The 23,676-nt window shown below is 42.9% G+C and overlaps 1 protein-coding gene across 2 annotated transcripts in view; it reads right to left on the minus strand.

Annotated features, from left to right (window-relative positions):
* Positions 1-287: 287 nt before the first annotated feature.
* Positions 288-23,676, minus strand: part of GRIN2B (glutamate ionotropic receptor NMDA type subunit 2B) — a 422,075-nt gene continuing 398,686 nt past the window's right edge. For both annotated transcript variants that reach the window (XM_074006302.1, XM_015430403.4), the window contains 4 exons: positions 10,617-10,777; positions 8,634-8,821; positions 5,859-6,097; positions 288-3,501 (listed from right to left, as the gene is read on the minus strand). In XM_074006302.1, coding sequence (XP_073862403.1) covers positions 1,645-3,501; positions 5,859-6,097; positions 8,634-8,821; positions 10,617-10,777 — 2,445 coding nt within the window. In that variant the 3' untranslated portion in view covers positions 288-1,644. The remainder of the gene's footprint in view (positions 3,502-5,858; positions 6,098-8,633; positions 8,822-10,616; positions 10,778-23,676) is intronic.

Below are 23,676 nucleotides of genomic sequence, written 5' to 3' on the forward strand. Positions count from 1 at the left end.
GGAGCATCATGTCTGCCGGTACCCTCATCCCTGGAGTTTTATACATGTATATCTTTTTTTTTTTAATTCCTCAATGGTACAATCTGAGAGGGAAACAAGGTGTTGCAGGAAGGTGGAAGGGCTTCTACCAAGAGTGTTCACTCTGGGCTCAAGTCACATTCCCAGGGAGCCAGGCCCAAAGAGGTTGTGGAGGATCCCTCTCTGCCCCCCTCTCCCATTGCCAAGTCTCTTCCCCTCTCTTCGTACCTCCTGAGCTACACTCATGGAGTGCAGCTCATTTCTCTTAATTGTCAAGTTCATTTCTCTTAACTGTCTGCTCCACAGCAGTTGTAATCAGTTTTGGGGGAAGAAGCCTGCTCTTCTAGCTTCAGGTTAAGTAAGAAGGGATCAAAGCATTGGAAACATCCCCCTCTCTCACTTACCCTACCATACATGACTCCTTACTTCTTCAAAGGTGGCTTTGCTCCTCCCCAAACCTTGGCCAGTCGACAGTCTAAATACTCAAAAGAGCTTTGTAGAATCTTTTGCTCTCAAGCGTGGGCAAAAGAATCGTGGCTGTGAAAATTCTGTTTCCCTTTAGCCTTCCTGGAAGGTTCTTGGTTCAAACTGGTTGAAAAAATTGCCAACCACTGAGGACTTGTTTTTGTACCTTGCTCTTGCAGGATTGCTCACCATCTTTTTTTTTGTCTAGACCACGGATTCTTCTTTATCAAGAATTTTCATTCTCATTCAAGAAGGATGAAGGGAGACACAGCCAAAATTCAGGTAACACATGGCCATCTCTGTCTGTATATAAGCCAAACAATCACACTGCTTGGGGATATTGAAAGAAACAACAGAAAGAGTCAAGGTTGCCTTCTCTTGAGGCACCTGACTACATGTGGGTGCAAGTGTGCATGAACACACATGCATGCACAATCCACCTGCTCTTGCCTCCAAGGCACTGTGGGACACTATCATAACGTACTTTCCAGTTTGTTCAAGAATCCGCTCCGCCACCAATGACCTTTTGTTCCTGTTCACCACCACTATGGAGTCTCATGGGGTTGAAGCAAGCATTTTTTGGCTTATATATAAACACACATGGCCTCCCAACCTCTGCTTGGCACACGATTCCTAGACAGATGTCATCTAAGCAGCATGAATTTAGCCAGAGCCTCTTTCTTTTCACAAGCAGTGTGCTAAATGGTCTCACGTAGATGCTTTTGCTTCCTCACCTAAATGAAAAGATCAGTTTTGGGAAAAGCTACCTTTGTGCTCACATAGCCTCTTTTTGGTTCTCCTGGCTTCACTCAAAGAGGATGTCAAGGAGCTCTTCCACACCAGGAGGAAGCTCGCATGCAGCCCTTCCTTTCTCCGCTCTACCCTCCCCTGCTGAGAGGGCCCATGGCATCATCTCATGGGAACAGGAATGGCTGATAGGGGTGGAAGAAGGAGAGAACTGTGAAAAGGAGGGGAGATGGTGCTGGTCACCGGGGTTGCCCTCAGTAGGAACCAGAACTCCAGGATCCCATAAATAAATTAAAACAACAAGAAAGGAGCAAATGGGAACCAAGTTCACCCCCGTCACCCTCCGTGACATGCGCATCACACGACCCACAGCCTTACCCTCCCGTACCCACCTTAACCTCTCTGTTCCCTCACTCAGACATCAGACTCAATACTAGAAAGTTTCTCATAAACATGCCCATTGCTGGAGCCATTGAAAGCCCTGGGGTTTTTGTTGTTAGGCACACAGGGGTTGGACTGGTTCCCTATACAGATGTCCTTCTGGAAACGGGCTGGCACGGCCCCATGAAGGGCCGAGACCACCGGCTTGTTGGTGACAAGGGCCCGGAAGTCCGGCCTGGCTTTCGACGCCCCCGCCACCGTGGGCTGCCTGAAGAAGTAGGATTTGCTGCCATGGAGCAAGCACTGGTCGTCCCCAAAAGTGGGGATGAAAGGGTTTTGCGTGACCCGGTCAGGGTAGAGCGACTTGCTGAGCATGTAGCCGCCGCCGGGGTTGTTGTGGTGGTGATGTCCGGCAGTGGGCACTGAGGACTTGTTGTTGGCAAAGGTGCTCTCGCCAGCTGACATCTCAAACATGTGGGCGTAGGGGCTCCCATCCATGAATCGGCCCTTGTCTTTCAGGCTTACGCTGCGCGGGGCCAGGGCGGCTTCTTCCTTCTGCAGGTCCACGAAGGTGTCGTAGGAGTGCTGCCGGCGCAGTTTGTTCCGGTTCTTCTTCTGGGCCTTGGAATTAGTCGGGCTCTGAGGATACTTAGTGGTGGAGGCGTTTGACGTCACCGCCACCGGGGCAGCCGGCTGGTCCAGTTCCTGCAGGGAGTTGTCCTCGCTGATGTCATACAGGTTGCCTGCTTTCTTGCAAGCCTCGCACCGGATGCACGCCTGCCTGCCCGAGTTCTGACCCGTCACCGTCGTGGAGTAGTTGTGCAGCTTGGAGGGACAGCTGCGGCAGAAGTTGCCCCCGGACCGGTCCTCCCACTCCACGTTGGTCAGGTTCTTCTCCCACGGTGCAGGTACCCCACTGACCACGCCGTGTTTGTCACCTGCCCCGTGCTTGATGTGGGACCTGTTGGTACAGGGCCCTCCTCCGCTGACCGAGTCGCGCTTAAAGTCGTCACTCCGCTCCTTGTAGATGTCGGTCAGGTCCACGTGCTCCCAGTGGGGTGAGTTCTCCTTTGTTCGGAACTGGTCCAGGTAGAAGTCCCGTAGCCCTTCCTTGTCCCTGAAGTAGCGCTTGTGGTCAGGGGAGCGGGGCGGTCGGCGACGGTAGGCCAGCTCTATCTCGTCAAACTCCCTGCGGGACTTGGCCGAGGCGGGCCGCTTCTTCAGGCTGTCCTTATATTGCTGCTTACGCCTCTTGGCGGCATTGCCCTCGATGTTCCCGTAGGTGACGGTGTGGGTTGAGATGTCAGAGACATCGGAGCGGATCAGGTCATCGTGGCCACTGTAGCGGTCGCTCTTGAAGGAGAATTTGCCGTACAGGTCACTGAGCTGGCTGTGCTTGGAGGAGGGGAGGCCGATGTCCAGGGGCTTCTTGCTGATGGACCTGGACTGGGTGGTGAAGGGTGGGTTGTCACAGTCGTAGAGGCCATCGATGGAGCTGGCACTGCCGATGCTATGGGGCCGGTGGTGATGGTGGTAGTGATCTTGGTACACGTTGCTGTCCTTCAGCTGCAGGTTCCCGAACGTTCTCTCCACCTCACTGATGTAGTCACTGAAGAGGTTCTCCTCACAGGGCGGGTTGTTGTAGGATTTGCAGTCAGAATGTGTGAAGCTGCGGCGATGCTCCGAGATGTCATAGACAGATGACTCCCGTCGGATGAAGTCCAGGGCGCTCTGCGGGGAGCCGTTCACACCAGACAGGTTAGCCATGTTCTTGGCTGTGCGCAGCAGGCGCAGGATGTTGGAGTGTGTGTTGTTCATGGTTGCGGTGGGGGAGTTCATTACGGATTGGCGCTCCTCGATCGCCACCCCATGGATGCAGCTGTAGATGCCCTGAAGCAAGAACGTGGGGACAGGTTAGATCTCCAGAGAGGCTAGAAATGACCACAAAAAAACACTCTCCCACCAATAATTGCCCCAACTGGATAAGAAAAAATCAGGGAAAGCATGAAGCAAATAGTCTGATATACTGTTAGATGTGGCTAGAAGCTTGTCTAATTTATACCCCTGAATTTGGTGACTGTCATGTCATGAGACGAGGTCAGTGACCTGGCCATCAGAGAGGGGGCATGGTCACACCCAGTAACTTGAGCAAAGGGACTGGAATCATAGGATATGGCATTTTTGCCTCAACTTCACAGTTGACTTACCGTGGTTTTCTATGCCTAGATTTTCACATCTTAAAAATGAGGCAATGATATCAACCCATAGCAAAAAATATTGTCAGTCTTCTGGAAATAAATGGCCATGCTCTATGGATGCTGAGGTTGCTCTGCCATGGCTGACAGTAAAGCACAGGGGAGCTCAGTAGCTCACAATTGCCACTGTTTTCCAGCTCTGACAAATTTTAAGCAGGTTTTAGAATTTCGGTCACCAAATAACAGCTGAGCAATTCTCTTCAATTCTCTTCTTGAGCCAAGCATGAACAGAATTCACAGAAAGAGAGAATTAGGAAGCCCTGGGGTCAATGAAGGATTTTTCTCCTGCTGTGCTCTACACTGTGGGAGGGAAGAATTGGGACAAACAGCCAGTACTAAATAGGAATAAATAACTCCCTTGTTGAATTCTCTCATTTATTCTCTCTTTAGCGCCTGTTTTCCTTCTTATACTTTCTCACTCAATATTATCATCAATAATTAACATCTTAACAAATTAGTATTGATCGAGAGCTCCCTGTGTACAGCTTCTTGTACAGGGCTTTGAAGGACACTGCAGGAGAGGCAATGGGCTGGGTTCCTGGAGGGCTCAGTATGTTTGATTCTAAAGTCAAGCCAACCGCCTGCTCACATCTTGCTCCCTGCCTGGAAAGGTGGACAAACTTGGAACTTTTCTCCCTGGCTAGGGAAAGTATTTGAAAAGAGGTTGTTTGAATTGTGTCATTACAACAAATGGGACTAATTTGGAAAGGTAAGTTGTCTCAGTGGATGGGAATGAGAGGGGAGATGATTAGAAGAATCATAGCCAAATGGGAAAGAAGAAAGGTTTAGACAAGGTAAGTCTCATTGTCCCACAGGGCATCAGCAAGATGGAAGATCTTCAAGGTAAGGTTATTCCACTTTCCCAGTTCTTCTAACTCTTCCTGATTAAGGTCAAGAGAAAATTCCAAGCCTTTTTTCCTCTATAGAGGCATTGATCATGTCAAAGCATCATAAATGGGGTTTTTATTACAGATCACCAGCTCCCATGGCTTCTGGCGTTCCCCTATCTGAGATCTTAGGGAAGGGCTACCAGGGAAGCAACATGGCTCAGGGATCATCACCACCCCCAAGTTCCATCCTCCTGTTCTGAGCTCACTCGATGGCCTGAATTAACTCACAGCCAGAGAGGAAACGGAGAAATTGTTCTCTATCAGTAAAATACTATAGGAAAAAGATGAAAACATGAAATAATTTAATGAGAAATCAATTTTCTCATTAATACAAAACTCCGTTTGAGTCAAAGTTGACCATATCTGGAACCTAGACCTTCATTCATTCTCATGAATTAGTCTCTCCACTTTATTAACAAAATCAAAAGAAGCTCACTTTTTAAAAAACTTCTCCCTGTGACCTTCTGCTCATACACAAAACTGTCTTCCTAGTGTCTCATTTTGGACTAGGAATGAAGAGGAGACCTAAATAAAGAATGACCTAAGAGTTTTTACTCTTGCTCCAACTAGGGAAGTTTCTGGAATGTAAATTTCTTATGAGTCAGAGCTTATTTCTGAAGGTTCTGTTAAGCTCTTTAACTCTCCATAACCAACACATGGTTAAAACATAGAGTGAAACAACTAATAATATACCTTTGTATGTTAAAATAAGAGATATGTTACATATAATTATTTAAACAGAAATGTACATTTTTAAAGGATTAGATAGTTAATAGAGTTTATACAGAACCAACTAATGGTGATGAAAGGCATTTGGTAAAAAGCCAAATTTTCCATTTTGACAGATCTGTCAGTTCCCGTAGAGAACCAAATGCCCAAATCCCACACAGAAAGCTGTTTCTTGAAGGAAATATAGTATCACCCACTTTTCTGAGCCGCTTGCAATCACATCACACAAACTCCTGAGAAAACATACATGATGTGGTTTATTGCTTGAGCAACATGGGGGTGGAGATAGTGTCCTCTTGGGTCTCTCTGCTTTGTACAGTGCTAGGCTAAGCTGTCCCTAACAAGCTCTAGGCATTTAAATCAAAACACTTACTCTGCTGATGGAGAAGACCATGCCAGGCTTGCCAGAACAGACACCCATAAAGCAATGTCGGAACTGCCAATAGAAAAGGTGTTCGCAGATGAAGGTGATGAGGCTGAGAGCCATGGCCGCCCCCAACATGTAGAAGACCCCTGCCATGTTGTCAATGTCCAGCTGGCTGCTCATGACCTCATTCTTCTCATTGTGACAAATGCCAGTGAGCCAGAGAGCTTCCAGTTCTTCCATCTCCCCTGGGGAAAGGACAGAGAAGGAAAACAGATAAAAAGAGGAGACAGGAAAGGAGTAGAGAAAAGGGAAAAAGAGGGGTATTGAGCAAGAAAGAGAAAGATACATGAAAGGAAAAGAGACAAGGAGACAAAAAGGAAATGAAAAAAGTTAACAGTAATCTTATTAATGCCATTACATATTAATTCATCAACATACTCAGTAAGCATTCAATAAAAACTTCATGTGAGTACTGCAGGTGCTATGAACACATGAAATGTTGCTCCCACTCTCCATTATCTAGCCTGTATAAATTGGCATATAAATAATCACAATGACAAGCTGTCTGCAGGTAACAAGAGTTCAAAGTGGTGATGGTAATTCTGTGGATAGCATGGCCAGTGGTTTTTCGTGAAGTAAGTAGGAGTTGGAAGTGGGCATGCTGGATGGATGAATTTTAATTTACATTGTACAAAAAGGCACTCCAGGCAGCAGGAATAGTATGGTCGGTGGGAACACACAAGGCTTGTTTAAGGAAAGGCATATAGAACAGTTCAAACAGAAAAAGACACAGTAGGCAAAAGAAGCTGAATAAAAAAGATTGATGTGAGAGTGCTAAAGACCAGAGTATCAGATTAAGCATTCTGCACTTAATATTACAGACAGTGGGGAATAACATAATCGAATGAGTGATTCAGAGAATTGCCCTTAAAATTGTGCAAAGCAGATTGGGTAGGGAGGAGAGAGGCAGAGAGACTGATTGATTCCCTAGGGCCCCTCCGATTTACTGATCTCTTGTTGAAGAAAATAAAGAGCAAAGAGGAGTAAGCTTGAATAAAATAAGACTCCCAAATTCAGACTTGCCTTCTTTACACATTGTTTAACCATGCTTTGATTGCTTTAATTCATGTCAGATTTCAATGACCTTTTTCCACTTCACCAGATGCTAGGAAGTAGGAAGAGGTCCCAGACAAAAGGAAAGTAAAAGAAACCATGTGCCCTAGAATGCATCTAGTTCTAGACAAGCAAAATTCTGAAAATCTCATGGAGAAAATTGCCTATTCCAATAGTTCTAGTTTGGCTAAAAAACTGAACTTTGCTTGCATAATCTGACTAAAGTTTTGGCAACTTTTGCAAATCATCTCTTTCTGATGGGTATTGTCTCCATTATTGCCTTTGAGTGACAGCTACACTAAAATTACAGAAGCTCTTATACCAAAATGGATTGGTAACACTTCAGCTAAAACATTCTCCTGTTTCCAATGTTAATCAAACCACTTTTCCCTTATTTTTTTTTAATTAAACTATGATTCTCCTAACTAGTGGAGCAGACAACTTCACCTGGATTCTAAAAATCCACCTGTGGTCTTCTGCTTCTGATCTCATCCTTAACGGCAAACCTTCTGCAGACATAATTGAGATAGCCACTTGGCTGATGGCTGGTGAAGCCAAGAAGGGTCTGGCTGCTCATTCATAACTGAGTTAGTTTCTGCGATTCTAACAGAAAGAGTAGTTTCTTTGTACAATAAAGTGAAGAGGGATGCAGAAGACAGGAATATAATGAAACAGAAGATGAGATTTTTTTCAACTCAAGTTGGCAGCTCAGTCTGCTGCCAGGATGATACTGGGGAGTAGCTGATGGTGTCTGCCTCTGAGGACCCTAACCCTGCCTCTTCCAGCTGAAAGAGCAAGATGGGAGAGCAGGAAGAATGACTAGATGGCTGCAAGTTTATTTCTCTGCCCTACCTCTGGGCACATAAAGAGCAGAGAGCTTCCACAGTTCCATCTATTATTTTGGCCACATGTGAGATGACTGGATGAAACATCTAATATCAGTTCTCCTACTTTATCCCTGAAGGTTTGATTATAGCCTGCAACCCAGAAACAAACCTCCTTGACAAACTGCTTCAATCCTCTCCCTGCCATCTTTCACCTTGTTATGGGTTGAAAGATGTTATACCATCCCCCCAAAATATATGTGTTGAAGTCCTAACCCCCAATACCTTGGGATGTGACTTTATTTGGAAATAGAGTCATTGCAAACATAATGAAGCCGAGATCATCCCAGAGTAGGGTGAACCCCTCATCTAATACGACTGTCATTCTTAAGAAAAAGGGAAATTCAGACACAGACGTGTGCAGCGGGAAAACATGCACACTGGTAAAACACCACGTGAACATGAATCAGAGATCGGTGGTATGCTTCTACAAGATGAGGAATGCCAAAGATTATCAGCAAACCACCAGATACTATGGGAGAGGCATGAAACAGATTCTCCCTTGCAGACCCCAGAAGAGATTGCCCCTGCTGGCACTGTGATTTCACACGTTTATTCTCTGGAACTGTGAGACAAGACATTTCTGTTGTTTAAGCCACTCAGTGCATGGCACTTTGTTATGGCAGCAATAAGAAACTAATGTATACCTGAAAACTACACAATATACTGTGAAATGCTTTTCTGGAAATGCACAGGTTAAATAAATGGAGGAAAGGAAAAGGTTGATGTTTTGGACTGGCCATCAGTAGAGGACAAATGGGCACTTTCCCTTTCTTGAACTCACCATCTCCAAAGAGCTGCAGGATAGCAAGGTCCACCTGGCGCTTCCACCCAGAATCTTTTTGGATGGCAATGCCATAGCCAGTGGAAGCAAAGACCTTCCCACTGCCAATGGTCACCAGCTTGCAGCCTTCATCTCTGCCTGCCATATAGTTCAGCACTGCTGCATCATAGATGAAGGCATCCAGTTTCCTGTACAGGAAAAAAGCAAACAAATCCAATGGAGGAATTTTAGAACAAAACTACCTATGGGGCCATTAATACGAAGCAGTAGGGTTCCAGAAAACTATGTGGAGAATTGGTTCAAAGTAAGGTTTAAATTGGAACTCTGCCAGAATCTAAAGCCTAAATCCCAGGCTGTTCTTTATGTGCTTTTGGGTTGAAAGGAGGAGTTCTTTTCTTCCCACTGGGAATGATGAGAATGTAAGTTGGGCCTGAAGCCAACTCATAAACTGTGTCTGAAAGGAAGAAGGAGTAAAAAGGGATCAATAAAAATAATAACAGAAATAATGAAAAGTAACCACCGCAATGAGCAACAAATAGCATGGGGTTAGATTTATATAACATTTTTCATTTCTCAGTTCATTACAGTCTGGAGTGGGGATAAGTGTAGGTGTTTGTGTTTCAATAGATGTGCAATGCTATTTTTGTGGTCAGGAAGTTTCCAGTATTCTGTCGTGCAGCACAAGGATAGAGGTGAGGGGTTGAGGTGGTGGCAGTACAGGCTTGTGTAAGAGCAGATGAGTGAAACTACAAGAGAAGGCAAAATACAGAAGAATTCAGATCTCTCAAATAAATAAATTACAGCATATAGTTCCTAAACATAAAAGAACTTCATTTTATGTATTGTGCTTTGCAAGGGAGAAATACATAAAAAAGGGAGTAAGACCAGGCATAGGGGCAGGAAGGCATGAATCAATATTTAAAACCAACATTTAAACATATCAAAGGTAGAGGAAGAAATTTAGATATAGCTGTACAGGCAATAGAGAGGTCTGCAAGAAAGAAAAGCAACACCATTATTCCCTTCATTTTTATTAGTTAAGTCACTTTGTTAGGTAACCTATAGAAAGGGGAACACCAAAAAACCAAAGCCCTGATATGAATGAGAATGGTGGGTGGAGCAGGGGTCAGAATACCCAAAGTGGCCCTACCTTCAAGCTCAAATCCCATCTTCTGAGATCTTTTGTGACCGTATCTATGGTGATAACATAGAATCTAACAGTATTTTACGTAACCATGTATCTAGGTGCCTTTTCCAGACCTGGAGCTACAAGGGTATTGAGAGGAGGTCCAAGTGCTGTTTAATCATCATACAACAAAGAAAATGAGCTACAAGACCCCTTGACTTCCAAATCCCAACATCTATAATGCTCCATTATCCATCATCTTCCATAACTGTAGCTTGTGGAGGCCAAATGAACAAAGGGATCAGTTTGGCTGGGACTGTGCAAGCCAACACATGTGTAGGTCATGAACTCCTATGAATGGACAAACACTCCCTAGAGGACAGAGTATGTTAACACAAGCTGGCACTGGAGATCAGTCAACACATTCTTACTGTTAATTATCTAAAAACATTTACACTTTCCCCCTTTTATTTCTCCATTGTCCATAAGACACCAGAACCATAATTTTCACCTCTTAGACAACAGCTCTTTATTTCATACACGGCACAAATACCTTAGCCTTCACTCTGCCCCCCCTACTTCTACATTTATTTCACTCTTACTTCGTGGTTACATTAGTGCAACTAGAAAATAATTTGTAAAAAAAATACATAGAAGTAAGTAATATCATAGGAATCTTTGTACACTGGTCTAAGTGATACTATCAAATTTAACTTGGAAATCCATAAAGAGCAAATGAAGTCTTCTTTAACATTTTATGATACCAACCATGGTATACCTAGTGCATGTGATTCAATAGTATGCTTAATAAATGTGAGAAACAGATCAAGGACTCTGAGCTTGGAAGCAGTTCTTACCCTGTTTTCAGGGAGAGCAATGCATCATCTACACCCCTCTGGTTGAACTTTCCCATGTAGGCATGCATTTCTGCATAGTTATTGCGAATATTTCTCTCTGTGCTGCCGTTGGGCACGGTCCCAAAGCGGAAAGGGGGTGAGAAGTCATTAGGTCTCTGGAACTGGAGAGAGAAAGACAGATAGAGACAGAGGGAGATGGAGGGAGAGAGAGAGAGAAAAGTCATTTTAGAAAATGTGAAGAGACATTAAGTTAGCATTAGTGGATTTATAATGGAAGGGACCCAACTATACTTCACCAAATACATTAGCCCTCACTCAGGAGCAGCCATTGCTATCTGAAAGCAGACTTCAATTCAATTCAATTTAGTACATATTGTTGAGAGATTTCTATTTGCCCAACCCTGACTTTATAACGCTTCTGTGTTCCTTTTATGTCCACTACACAATACCAGTGTTGATGGGCCAAAGGAATGTGCTGGTGGCTTAACTGAGGTGGACTAGTCACCTTTATTTCCAAAAATTATGTAAAATATGTATTCAGGTCTCTTAAAGGCCTAAATACACAGTCATTGCACTATTTGGCCATAGGGCCTTAGTGAGGTGAGCTATGTGGTACTCCTGAAGATAATTTAAGTATCAAATATGTTTTGCTAAGAAATTTTCTTTTGACCTTCCCTGATGCACTCAAAGCTCATATTTATCCCACATGAGTTGTAGGATAAACTGTACAATCAAAGACAATTTTAATTATGTTCCCTTTCTTGCTTGAGACTGAGAGTGCATCTCCAGTGCCTATTATAATAAAGTGAAACCTCTTGGATTTTCATCCCTATGACATCAGTTTTATTTCTGGCTATCACTCTGCAATGCGTAAGTCTTTATGTTGCTTCCTGAACACAAAATTTGTTCATTTGTGTCTTCATGGCCTCATATAGTCCATCTCCTCAGTGCCAACTCATCTATCTCTCTAGGCCAATTTATATCCTTCGTTTCAAAATAAATCTCAAAACAATTTCTTCAAGAAATCTTCTGTGAATTCTTTCTTCCATCAAGTCTACCCAAAAGTGACCCATCAGAACGGGTTATTCTTTGTCTAGATCACTGTAATCCTACACATGCAATTACTCTTTAAATGTGCTAGCTAGTCTCTGATGTCATCATTAAGAGTTTAAACTCTAGATTGAAACATACGGATTGAAGACCAGCTCCACCACTTACCACTGTGTGACCTTGGACAAGTAGCATAAACTATGCATCCTGTCCTCATTTGTAAGAAGGAGATGATAATGCCTAGTTTTCAATATTATTGTGAGAATTAACTAATATAATTCATATGAAGTGCTTGGCACAGCACCTGGTACACAGTAAGTGCCCACTAAATGTTCTCTTATACTATTTTTAATTTGGGTCTCTATTCTGCATCTCCTAGTAAACTGGCTCTCTAAGCTACTTATTCTATTAGTATAGCAATGATCATTGTAGCTGTGCTGTGCTTTGGCGTCAGAACGACAATGAAGATATTTGAAGTCCTCTTGGTTTCAAGTAATAGTACCACTTACTTTGGAGATACATTTGAAAATCTAACCTGCCAACTCAGGAGAACTCTGAAGCTTTGGAATTGCTTGGGATTAGAAGAAATTCTTTTCCTTAGAATATGGGAGTTCCATGGGCCACAAAATATCTCAGCACCAGGAGCCATAAATGCCATCTTAATTGCTCAGTGCTGGCCACGGTCAAAAGTAGAGTCATGCAGTGGTGTTAGGCAATCTGTGATGCATCAAACAACTACTACTTCCTAACTGAGAAAGCTCCCCCTCTGACTCATCACAGAGCTTTTTGACATTAAAAGTTTTGAAAGGGGTTATAATTTTTAAGTGGATAAAAACACTACAAAAGAGTAAGAAAAATCTAGAGCCAAATGGGCCACTCAGGGTTAACTAGCCCAAACCTTTCATTTCACAAATGATGAAACCCAAAGAGGGTAAGTAATTTGCTCCACATCACACAGTGGCATTGATAGCTAACAGATCAGAGCTAAATTCGCCTAATTAATAGTCACTCCTCACTGTCTCCAGCAGATAGCAAGCTTAAAGTAAATAGGGATATGCTTTATTGGAAGAGACAGACCCAGAATGCTTTGCATATCACTGTCAAATACAACACTTCAGATGTTTGAAGAAAGGCATTCCCCAAATCAAAAGTAGAGTAAATAACTATGGTAGACAGCAATACAACTAATTAACTCCCTTTAATCAGTAATTCCCCCACAATACTAGGACAATGACAACTATGTTTATAATGACTAAGATACTCTAGGGCCCAAGGGATTTTCTGAAACATCAATGAAAATTGCAATCATGTCCAATACAATTCTGGCATAAATGATTATACTTTAATTTTTCTGAAAAAAATGGCAATCCATGCAAGGTATATGCAACAATTTTACATTAACTAAATGGAATCCAGTGCCCAGAAGGCCTCACTTCCTGATGAAGCTACATTATAGACAGTTTTCATACAGCTTTTTATATAGCAATTTTTAATTTTAAATTATTTTTAGATTTCTAAATTCTGTTTTGTAACTATATCCCTGAATAAAGAAATGATAAAGGGTCTAGAATAGCCAAGATCACTTTGAAAAAAGGAAAAAAAAAATGTTAAAGGATTTACACTACCTGACTTTACAATTCATTATAAAGCTACAGTAATCACGATAGTGTGGCATTAGCATCGAGTCAGATCAATGGAACAGGATAGAGTGCCCACTAACAACCAGACATATATGGTACAAGGGCAATTCAGTGGAGATAGAATGGCATTTAACAAATGGTGTTGGAATAATTAGATTTCTGTTTGCTAAAAATAACTTCATTTCACACCTCATAAGATACACAGAACTTAAAGTGGATCATATACCTAAAATGTAAATGCTAGAATTATAAAACTTGTAGAAAATATAGGAGAAAATATTTGTAATCTTGAGTTAGACAGAGATTTCTTAGCTACAACACCAAAAGTGCAATCCACCAAAAAAAGGTAAACGATAAATTGGAGTACATAAAAATAACTTCTTTTTGAAAGATGCAGTTAAAATCATAAAAAAGATAAGCCACCAACTGGGAGGAAGTATTTGAAAATAAATTAAAGCTATTAAAACACTAAAGGAATTAGATTATAACATAGCAAGACTTATATAGTTAAGGCATCTTTCAAATGAAAATAATCAGGCCAGGTGCAGTGGCTGATGCCTGTAATTCCAGCACTTTGGAAGGCCAAAGTGGGTGGATCACTTGAGCTCAGGAGTTTGACACCAGCCTGGGCAACATGGTAAAATCCCGTCTCTACCAAAAATATAAAAATTAGCCATGTGTGGTGGCATGCGCTTGTGGTCCCAGCTACCTGTGAGGCTGAGGTGTAAGGATTGCTTGAGCCCAGGAGGTGGAGGTTGCAGTAAGCCAAGATTGTGCCACTGCACTTCAGCCTGGGTGACAGAGCAAGACCCTGTCTCCAAAAAAACAAATAAATCATCATTATCATCAAAATAATCAGAGAAACCAAGCAATCAGTACCGGGGAAGAAGGAGGAAGTGCTGGTCTTAGAGGCAGAGAATTTGAATTTGGATTTCAGCTTTGTCTCAGGCCAGCTGCATGAACATGGGCAAATTACTTGAATTTATGGACCTACCCTCTTTTCTGGAAGTATTATTTTAATGAATAAGATAATATGCAAAAAAATACCTGGCACATGATGGATTCTCAAAATTCTTAGTTGCTTCTATGGAGATGAAGTTCTAACATTTAAAATTGTCCTATGTAAGGCAATGTTCCCTAAGATTGAAAATCCTTATTCTCTAATTTGTTCCTTAAACTAGGCCAGTCTGGAGGCCAACAGGGAGAGAACATTGCCCCAGAATTAGCCAAAGCATTGCTTTTTCTTTTGAAAATTCTTGTCTCAGCTTGGTGAGATCTGTGAAGTTTACATAAAACAGAGATTTTTTATGCAGTCATTGGAACTTGAACTGTACTAAAATTCACATTCATGGATAACTGTTTAGGGAGGCCATGGAGAAGAAGGAAAAAATAATCTTCCATATATCCTCATGCTTCCAATAAATGCCCTTCTAATAAAACTTACCCCAAGCTGTAAGGCATTATATGGCACTAGTGTAGCCTGAGTGGCAATCAGTGCTTTCTAGGGCTTTGGGAAGGAGAAAAATTTAGCACTGTCAAGAATCAGAAGTCTTAACATTAATAGAACAGGGAGGCCCCTGAAAAAATAATTTTTAAACAAATTTAAAAGCCTAATGTATCAGGGAGCTCAGTAATTGAATTAAAAAACTCAGTCTGATTTCAGAGTAGGGAAATGTATACAGTATTCTTTCTTTTTTTTTTTTTGAAACAGAGTCTTACTCTGTCATCCAGGCTGGAGTGCAGTGTTGTGATCTTGGCTCACTGAAACCTCAACCTCAACCTCCCAGGCTCAGGTGATCCTCCCACCTCAGCCTCCTGGGTAGCTGGGACTACAGATGTGAGCCACCACACCCTGCTAATTTTTATACTTTTAGTAGAGACAGGGTTTTGTCATGTTGGCCAGGCTGGTTTCCAACTCCTGGCCTCAAGCGATCCACTCTGCTTGGCCTCCCAAGGTGCTAGGATTACAGGCGAGAGCCACCATGCCGGGCCCAGTACTCTTTATTAATCACCTTTGGTCATAGAGCTTCCTTGAATGTGGAATCTTTTTCTAGGAGTCACCCAGATTGGAATTATCAATTAATACAGATTTGGATAGGAAAATAACACAGACAGGGAGGGCCCCATTTCATAGATGAGGAAACCGAAGCCCTGAAGAGATCAAATAAGTTGTTCAAGCCCACACAGTATAGTGGGAGCACAAGCTGAGACTTGGCCTCTGAGTATGGCCTTCCCTTTGCCAGTTGAAATGCTAGCTGAACAGTCCTACTTCCTGCCTACTAGGGAGTGAAGCCACACGCTGTAAGTGGGGCCACGTAGTAAGACTATCCTTCCTTTTGTGGCAAATCAAATGCCAACTCCCATCCTTCCCACTGCGTTTAACACAGGGCTTCAAGTAATTGCTGTGAGCGTGCACTTGCACAAGGGCAAAACAATGCCAGAATGTTAAGAGAACTGTAATCTCATTTGATCCTCCTGGAGAGCAGCAGGGAATCAGAATTCAGGCCTCTGAGCTGTTCAGATCATCTCAGCCTCCATTTTAATGACCTCAGAGTGAATTAGTCTCGGCAGCCATGCAAGGAGAAAGGTGCTCAAGGGCCAGGAGTCAAGGCCCCCACCCAGAGATGAGCAGACACTAGGGTCCTGAACTCTCTTGGCTGCCACCTCCCCACTAGAGAGCTTTTCATACAGCCTGCTGGAGAAAGAAAGGAAGAGGGAGGGAATCAGGGAAGTACGGATCTGGTCCATTTTTAAAATTGTTAAATAAAAATATAAATTGATTTTCCTATGTATTAGGCATTGTAAGTCATTAATAATTGCCACTCTTATTCAATACCTATGTATGTACTGGGTATAAGTTACATTATCTCCTTTAACTATGATAATTAAAATGCATCCATTCATTTGGCAAATATTTGCCCAGCATCTATTAGTGCAGGAGACTGTATTAGGAACAGAGATACAAAGATGAAAAAAATCAGACCCAGTTTTCAAGGAGTTTCCATTACAGAAAGCCAGAAATATATTCATTCAGTTTTTCATTCATTTACTTTTTCATTTCATTTTTCATTTCATTCATTTATACAAGCATTCAGCAAGTATTTGTTAGTGTTTATTGTGTACAGAGGAGGTGCTGAGGATGCATTATTGCAGAAGAGTATGATCTTGCCTTCAAGGAGTTCTCATTATAAAGAAGAGAGACAAATAGTAAGCCTCTTTTTTATTTTTCAAATTTCTAAGCAATCTTTTGTAGAGATGGGCTCTCTCCATGTTGTACAGGTTGGCACTGAACTCCCAGCCTCCCCTAGGGTTGACTAAAGTCAGCCACAAATTATTTGCCACTCTATGAAAAAAGGTCCATGTCCCCTCCCCACCTTGATTCTGAGCTGGCCTAGGTGACTTGCTCAACCAGTAGAAGGTAGCAGAAGTAACATTCTGGAACTTCTGAGGCAAGGGCAGAAGAAGCTTTGCAGCTTCCACCTTGGCCTTTGGGAAACTTGCTCTGAGGGAATCGGTGTACCATGTTAGAAGTCCAACAACCCTGAGGCCACCATGCTGGAGATTCCACCTACAGGTGCTCCCATCTGCAGTCCTAGCTGAGCCCTGGACTTCTATCCATTCCAGTCAGGGCACCAGGCATGAGAGTAAAGCCATTATGGACTCTCCAGCCCAGCCCAGCCTCCCACTGAATATCAGTCAATGCTACACGAAGTAGAAGAATCACTCAGCCAAGCCCTACCCAAATATCTGACCCACAGAACAGTAAAACACAATAAAACCTTCTTGCTTTAAGCCACTAAGTATTGGGCTAGTTTGCTGTGTAGCAATAGGTGACGGAAACACAGATGATTTCAAATAGTGAAAATGAAGTGCTAGGAAGAAATTGAAACAGTGTAGTAGGATAAAGAGTGGTAGGAGAACAAGTTTAGACTGGCTGTCCTGAAAAGGCCTCTCTGAGAGGGTGGCATCTGAACTGAGACCTGAATGATAAGAAAGAACCAGGCATACAAAGACCAGGGGGAAAGTGTATCAGGCTCAGGAAATTGCAAATGCAGAGGCCCTGACATGGGAGGACAAGCTTGGTGTGACCAGGGGCTATAAATAATGTGGTGGGTGCTATGAGCAGCTGTGTCCCGCCAGCAGTGGGAGAACAGAACACAGGGGCTATCTCAATGGTACCCCAGAGCCTGTGCACTGGGGCTAAGACTTAACCATTTGAACAAGAGGAGCAAAATTGTTTCTAGATAGAGACGAGTGTTCAAAGACACAAGACGGTGAGAGAGACTGGGCATGATCAGAGACCACAAGCAGCTTATCGTTGCCAGAGCCTAGCAGGTATCGCCATGGTGACAGGAGGTTGACACAAGCTGAAGAAGGAAGCAGGGCCTGGATCACAAAGAAAGTTGAATTCTGTGCAAAGGAGTTTAAAGTTCATAATCTAAGGGATGAGAAACAGCAGAGCTTCTGGAGTTAAGCTGCCTGATTCAGATCCCAGCTATGCCACTTGATAGCTGTGTGACCTTGATCAACTCACTTAACTTCTCTGTACCCCAGTTTCTACATTTGTACAATGGGCTGCTAATAGCACCTACCTCATAAAGTTTAAGTATTCAACCAGTCAATCTGGGCAAAGTATTGGCACTGTGCCTGGCTGATAAAGGCACGATGTTAGCTATTGTTACTATCATTATTATTAGCATCATCATCTTCATCATCACCATTGGAAGCAACTGAGGAACTCTGCCAGAATGACAAGATTGGGTTTTTGTGTTAGAAAAAGTCCCCAGGTGCTGGTGTGAAAAACAGGTTGAAAGGAGTAAGATAGAGAGACAAGAGCTGAGGAGGCCCTGAGCTCTGGTGAGGGTATGGGTGCTACAGTCAGATAAGAAGGAACAGACATATCATCAGATATGTCCCTACACTACTAGCTAACATACAAAACCACAGAGGTGCACACCATTGACATATACATTTCCTGAAAGGTTTCTAGAAGGAGGCTGAATTGAAGCTGGCAGGGAGGGTGGATTGGCTTTGGAAGGGTGAAGATGGGGTGTTAACATCAATTTACACGAGAGGAATGCTCTGCTTGAAGACTCCTCTTCCAACCTGGTTAGTTTCCAGGGTGAGAATGAAGAAACATACTTTGAGGTCCTGGCACCAAGAGAACAGCAGGTTCTGAAAACAAAACCAAGAATGTCCTAAATACTGATGGTGTACAAGCAGTGGTCATTCTGACCACCAGTCAAGGCCATCTCCTGATCAGCTGTCACACAGTCCCAAGGACGATGATCAGAGTCAGATCCGGTGAATGACAGCACAAAAATGAAAGCAGCTCTGCTAAAATGAAGAGGATGGTGAGGAACTTCCTTCTTGGGTAGTTGGCTTCCCTGCAAAATGGCTCTGCTCATTCAGTCTGTGTCCCATCAGCATATGCAGATTAGGACAAATAGGTGCTTTGACCTTGCAGAGGTGGATATTGGACACGCTATTTGCAGGGATCTATCCATATGAGATATTGAATCTGGGGGCTTTCGTCTTCAAAGCTTGACAATCCTACACATAAATATTCATTCCATTACTTCTGAGTTTACATTTGCATCACAAAAAGAATCAATGCCCAAATGCCACTCAGCCCTTCCAGGCACCCAAGAGAAAAGGTGGGAAAGGCTTAGGAGATGTGAATGGCTTTGGGCCTGGGTTACTAATTATGAGGTGGCAGCATGTCAGCATTCTGAAGACACCACATTTTTACCTATTCAGCACCCTCCTGTTATTATTGTTATTGTCATTACACTATTTTATATTTTAATAGTATTTTTAAATTATTGACTTTTATTGTCATGAATTTTAACCACGTATGGAATCTTGCAGTCACCACCACAATCAAGACACAAAACAATTCCATTACCCAAAAAGCTCCCTGGTGCCACTCCTTTTAAGTCACACACACCCTTTGCTCTTAACCTCCAGCCACTCTATCCCATAGTTTTGCCTTTTCTAAAACGTCATATAAATGGAATCCTATAGTACATAACCTTTTGAGACTGGCTTTTTTACTTATGATAATGCCTTTGAGATTCATCTCCAGGCCTTTGCATGTATCTGCAGGTCATTCCTTCGTATTGCTGAGTAGTATTCCATTATGTGAATGCGCCAGTTGATCCATTTATCTATTGAAGGACATTTGAGTTACTTTCAGGTAATTGTGAGTAGAGCAGCTGTAAACATTCATGCACAGGTTTTTTAGTGAACATGTTTTCATTTCTCTAAGGTAAATATTCAGGAATGGGAGTGACGAGTCATACGCCCCATGCTCCTGAAGTCTTTTTACAGCTCTTCTATCTTTCGATCTTCTCAGTTTTTCCAGGAACTACCAAGCAAGTACAGCAACTCATATTATCTTCCTTAGCCCAGGGATGTTGCACCAAACTGTGTTGCCCATCACTAAATCTTCCATAATAATGCCCTATGGCCCAACTAGGGTGAAGGGATATGTATGTGTGACTCCAGACTCTGGGCAGCATCTGAAGAGGGGAGGAAGTGGCTGGAGGAAGCACCCTCTCTCCTCTTCTACCATGATCCCTTGTTGGGCCCAATGGGGGAAGAAGAAGGTCAGGTGACCATACGAGGAGTAGACTTTCTGAGAGCATGAGCTCCTTCACTGTTCCACGGCCCATAAGTGCTTGGGACAGATGTGAAAAGGAGGTAATCTGTGCTTACATTGAAAAAACAATTTTGGCCAGGCATGGTGGCTCATGCCTGTAATCCCAGCACTTTGGGAAGCTGAGGTTGGTGGATCATCTGAAGTCAGGTGTTTGTGACCAGCCTGGCCAACATGGCAAAACCCTGTCTTTACTAAAAATACAAAAGTTAGCCAGATGTGGTGGAGCACACCTGTAGTCCTAGCTACTTGGGAGGCTGAGACAGGAGGATTGCTTGAACCTGGGAGGCAGAGGTTGCAGTGAGCCGAAATCATGCCACTGCACTCCACCCTGGTTGACAGAGTGAGACTTTGTCTCAAAAAAAACCAACAAAACAATTTAGTGATAAAACAGTAAGTAAACACATGGGTTATGGGCTCAAAGATCTAAGTTCAAATCTGAGCTCTACCACTTACTAAGAGTGTGACTCAATAAACAAGCCACTTAGCTTTGAAACTGAATTTTAACAATGTTCCAAGAGGAGAAATAAGGTACAGCATCCCACTACAAATCCTCCATTTCAAAACATGGGGCCCGGAGTGGCCCCCCGAGACCCCCTAAAACAAACTGGCTGTGGATATGGTGAAAGATTAGAAAGTTAAACCCTTCACCTTCATGAAAGAATCTGGAATGGAGGTAAGAGGAATACAAAATAATTGTTATATTTCATTGTAAAGTATTCATTGGAAAGAGTATTGTTCAAATTCATTCAAAAGGCATGGCTGAATTATGGAAACAATAACATTACAGAATGTAGTTAGAAGCTACCGGTATATAGGAAAATTGCCCAAATTAACTCTGTTCTCTTCCTGGGCCGCTGATGAATCTGATGACATTTCGCTACTGCCAGAAAGGGAGTTGGCATATAATAAGCATTCAATACCTTAATTGTTTCTGCTTGTATTCCTCTTGTTATTAACATTAGTGCTATAATTGCCTACAGTGGCAAACACCCTCAAGTTCACATGTAAAGAGATCTGCACTTGGATGTGGAAGGCTGGTAAGTGGCCTTTCTCCTGCCTCTGGCTGTGCTGTCATTGGAGGATGTGTCTTCACAGCTCTGGATGCTGTGCTGCTGGGGAAGGAACTTTGTGCCTCTCTGAGCTCAGCGTGGAGCTGGGGTTCCATAATAGGCCTTACACGGGTGGGGGTGGTGGGGACTGGAACTTCTCCTGTCATCACCCTCCTGCTGGGGCCAAAACAAAAGCTTGCAGCAAATAAAACACCAGTTCTTCAGATTCCTGGAATTTAGTTAATTACCAGTTTTCCTCACAATGATGGTTTTAATGCAATAAAGCAGTCATTTCTTTTGTATTTTATAAAATTTGGATACATAAACCTTAATCAATATTCCCTGAAATATTTCATAAAATCAGATGGCATATTAGCTAGCTGAGGCTTGGTCCCTGAGTTTAGCAAAGCCAAGAAAGTGGGTTTATTCCTATATTAACTACATTAACTTTAACATATCATAACCTGCACCTTGAGGTTTTAGGTGTTCGGCAAAGTCTTGTGTCTGGCCATAAAATATCACATCAGTAGCACACAGTTAATGGACATAAGCCACATACAAGTCACTGAGCTCTGAAATAAAATGAAGCAACAAATACAATCCCTACCATTACAGTTTAGCTGGAAATAATAATGACGATAATCATATAATGCCAGCAGCAGCAGCTAATGCTTCTACAGCACTTACTATGTGTCACACAATTTACATATAGTAATTCATTAATCCTCTCATTGATGCTATGAGGTAGGCATTATTATCCCCATTTAATGGACAGGGAAACTAATGCACAGATAGTAATTTGAATAAGGCCATACAGCTAGAAACTAGAGCAAGGATTCAAATGCAGGGTTCTCACATTTAACTGTAAAATACACCACAGGGCTCTGTGCAAATGGAATGGATGCTCAGAAAATGTATAGATTAAGGAATCCAATGCCTGAATGAGTATGCCTATCCAATGGGACATAAGGAAAGGAAGGGCTATGGAAGTTTAGAGGGAGAGAAAATCATTACAAAAGGATACAGTTGGGGAGGCTGCACAGAGCAGGCAGAGATGGAGCTGACTCCTCCCGATTGGCCAAGTTTATCCAGGCAAAGAGCTCTGGGAGGGTGATGGGGCAAGTGAAATAGCACGAGCAAAGCGCCGGGATGTGAGCATGGCATCTGCACTGGGGTTGGGAGGAATGTTTGGCGCCCAGATAGAAATCATCCCATGGGGCACACTGGATGGTCAGACTGAGGAAGGACGCTGTGAATCCCACAGTGCTCAGGTGTAGCTATCATTCAGCTAAAGCAGCATGGCTCGAAGAACAGAGAGGTTGGAGAAGGGACATTTACTGGAAAACTAAGAGCCTGGACTATTTTCAGAGGGAAAATAATGGGAGGGATAAACGAAAAAGGCATCAGAGTGGAAGCCTTGACTGAATCCAAGTCTGCCGATGTATTCAGAAGAACAAAGGAGAGGAGGTGGCAGAGTTAGCCTCATCCCCACCACCTCCTCTCCCACTCTCCTCCCTCACCCACTCCTCAGGAGCCACACTGGCTTCCTTGCAGTTTCTAAAACTCACAGGCAAGCTCCTACCTTCGCATGCTCTTCTCTGCCCCCAAAGCCCTGGATATCCGCATATATTGATCCCTCACTAACTCTGGGCCAGACTTAATTGCCTTTTTATTTTCTGCCCTTTCCTCCTTAGAATGTAATATAATGGGCACAGTTTTGGTCTGTTGTGATCACTGCTGTATCTCTAGTGCCTAGAGATACAGTATCCAACACTTAGTAAGCTCTCAATATGAATGAATGGGTGACTTAGAATGAATGAATTGAATTGCACATGTGGATATATTTATTATATGAAAAACTCCATTCAAAGTGCACTATTCAGCTGTTGATACATTATCATGCAACATACAGTTGAGCACTAACATTCCTCAGATCTAGGGCTAGTCTAGCATCTCTGCTGAATAAGGAGTTAATGTGTCCTAATGCCAGTCGAGGACATCTTTCCTGGCACTTTCTCCATTTTTCCTTCACAAAACATATCAGATCTGAAATCCCGCAAGAGCTTGTCAGATTTAGGACTTGACAATGCATATGAATATTTCTTTGGCACCAAAAATGTGACAGTTAGAGATGATTATGATAACATGGAGATGAAGTGAAACAGAGGCATAAGGACAGAGGCATTTGAGTTTTATCCTTTAGTCATCCTGTGTGTGACAGGTGGCCTTTGTTGAGCTCCTTCAACCTATTCTTACACAAGACTGTTACAAAGAGGTGTTATTACCGTCCACTGCACTCTACCTCACAGACCAACCTGGGAGGGTACAAGGGATTGTTCCAGATATTTTATAAAAGCAAAGAGAAATGGCCTTTAAAGAAGCTTTCAAGTAAAGGAGACAGATGGATTCACCATGGAAACTGGGATTCTTTTTTTTTTTTTAAATTTATTTATTATTATTATACATTAAGTTGTAGGGTACATGTGCATAACGTGCAGGTTTGTTACATATGTATACTTGTGCCTTGTTGGTGTGCTGCACCCATCAACTCGTCATTTACATCAGGTATAACTCCCAATGCAATCCCTCCCCCCTCCCCCCTCCCCCCTCCCCATGATAGGCCCCGGTGTGTGATGTTCCCCTTCCTGAGTCCAAGT

The sequence above is a fragment of the Macaca fascicularis genome, chromosome 11, assembly GCF_037993035.2.
Source record: "Macaca fascicularis isolate 582-1 chromosome 11, T2T-MFA8v1.1".
NCBI lineage: Eukaryota > Metazoa > Chordata > Mammalia > Primates > Cercopithecidae > Macaca > Macaca fascicularis.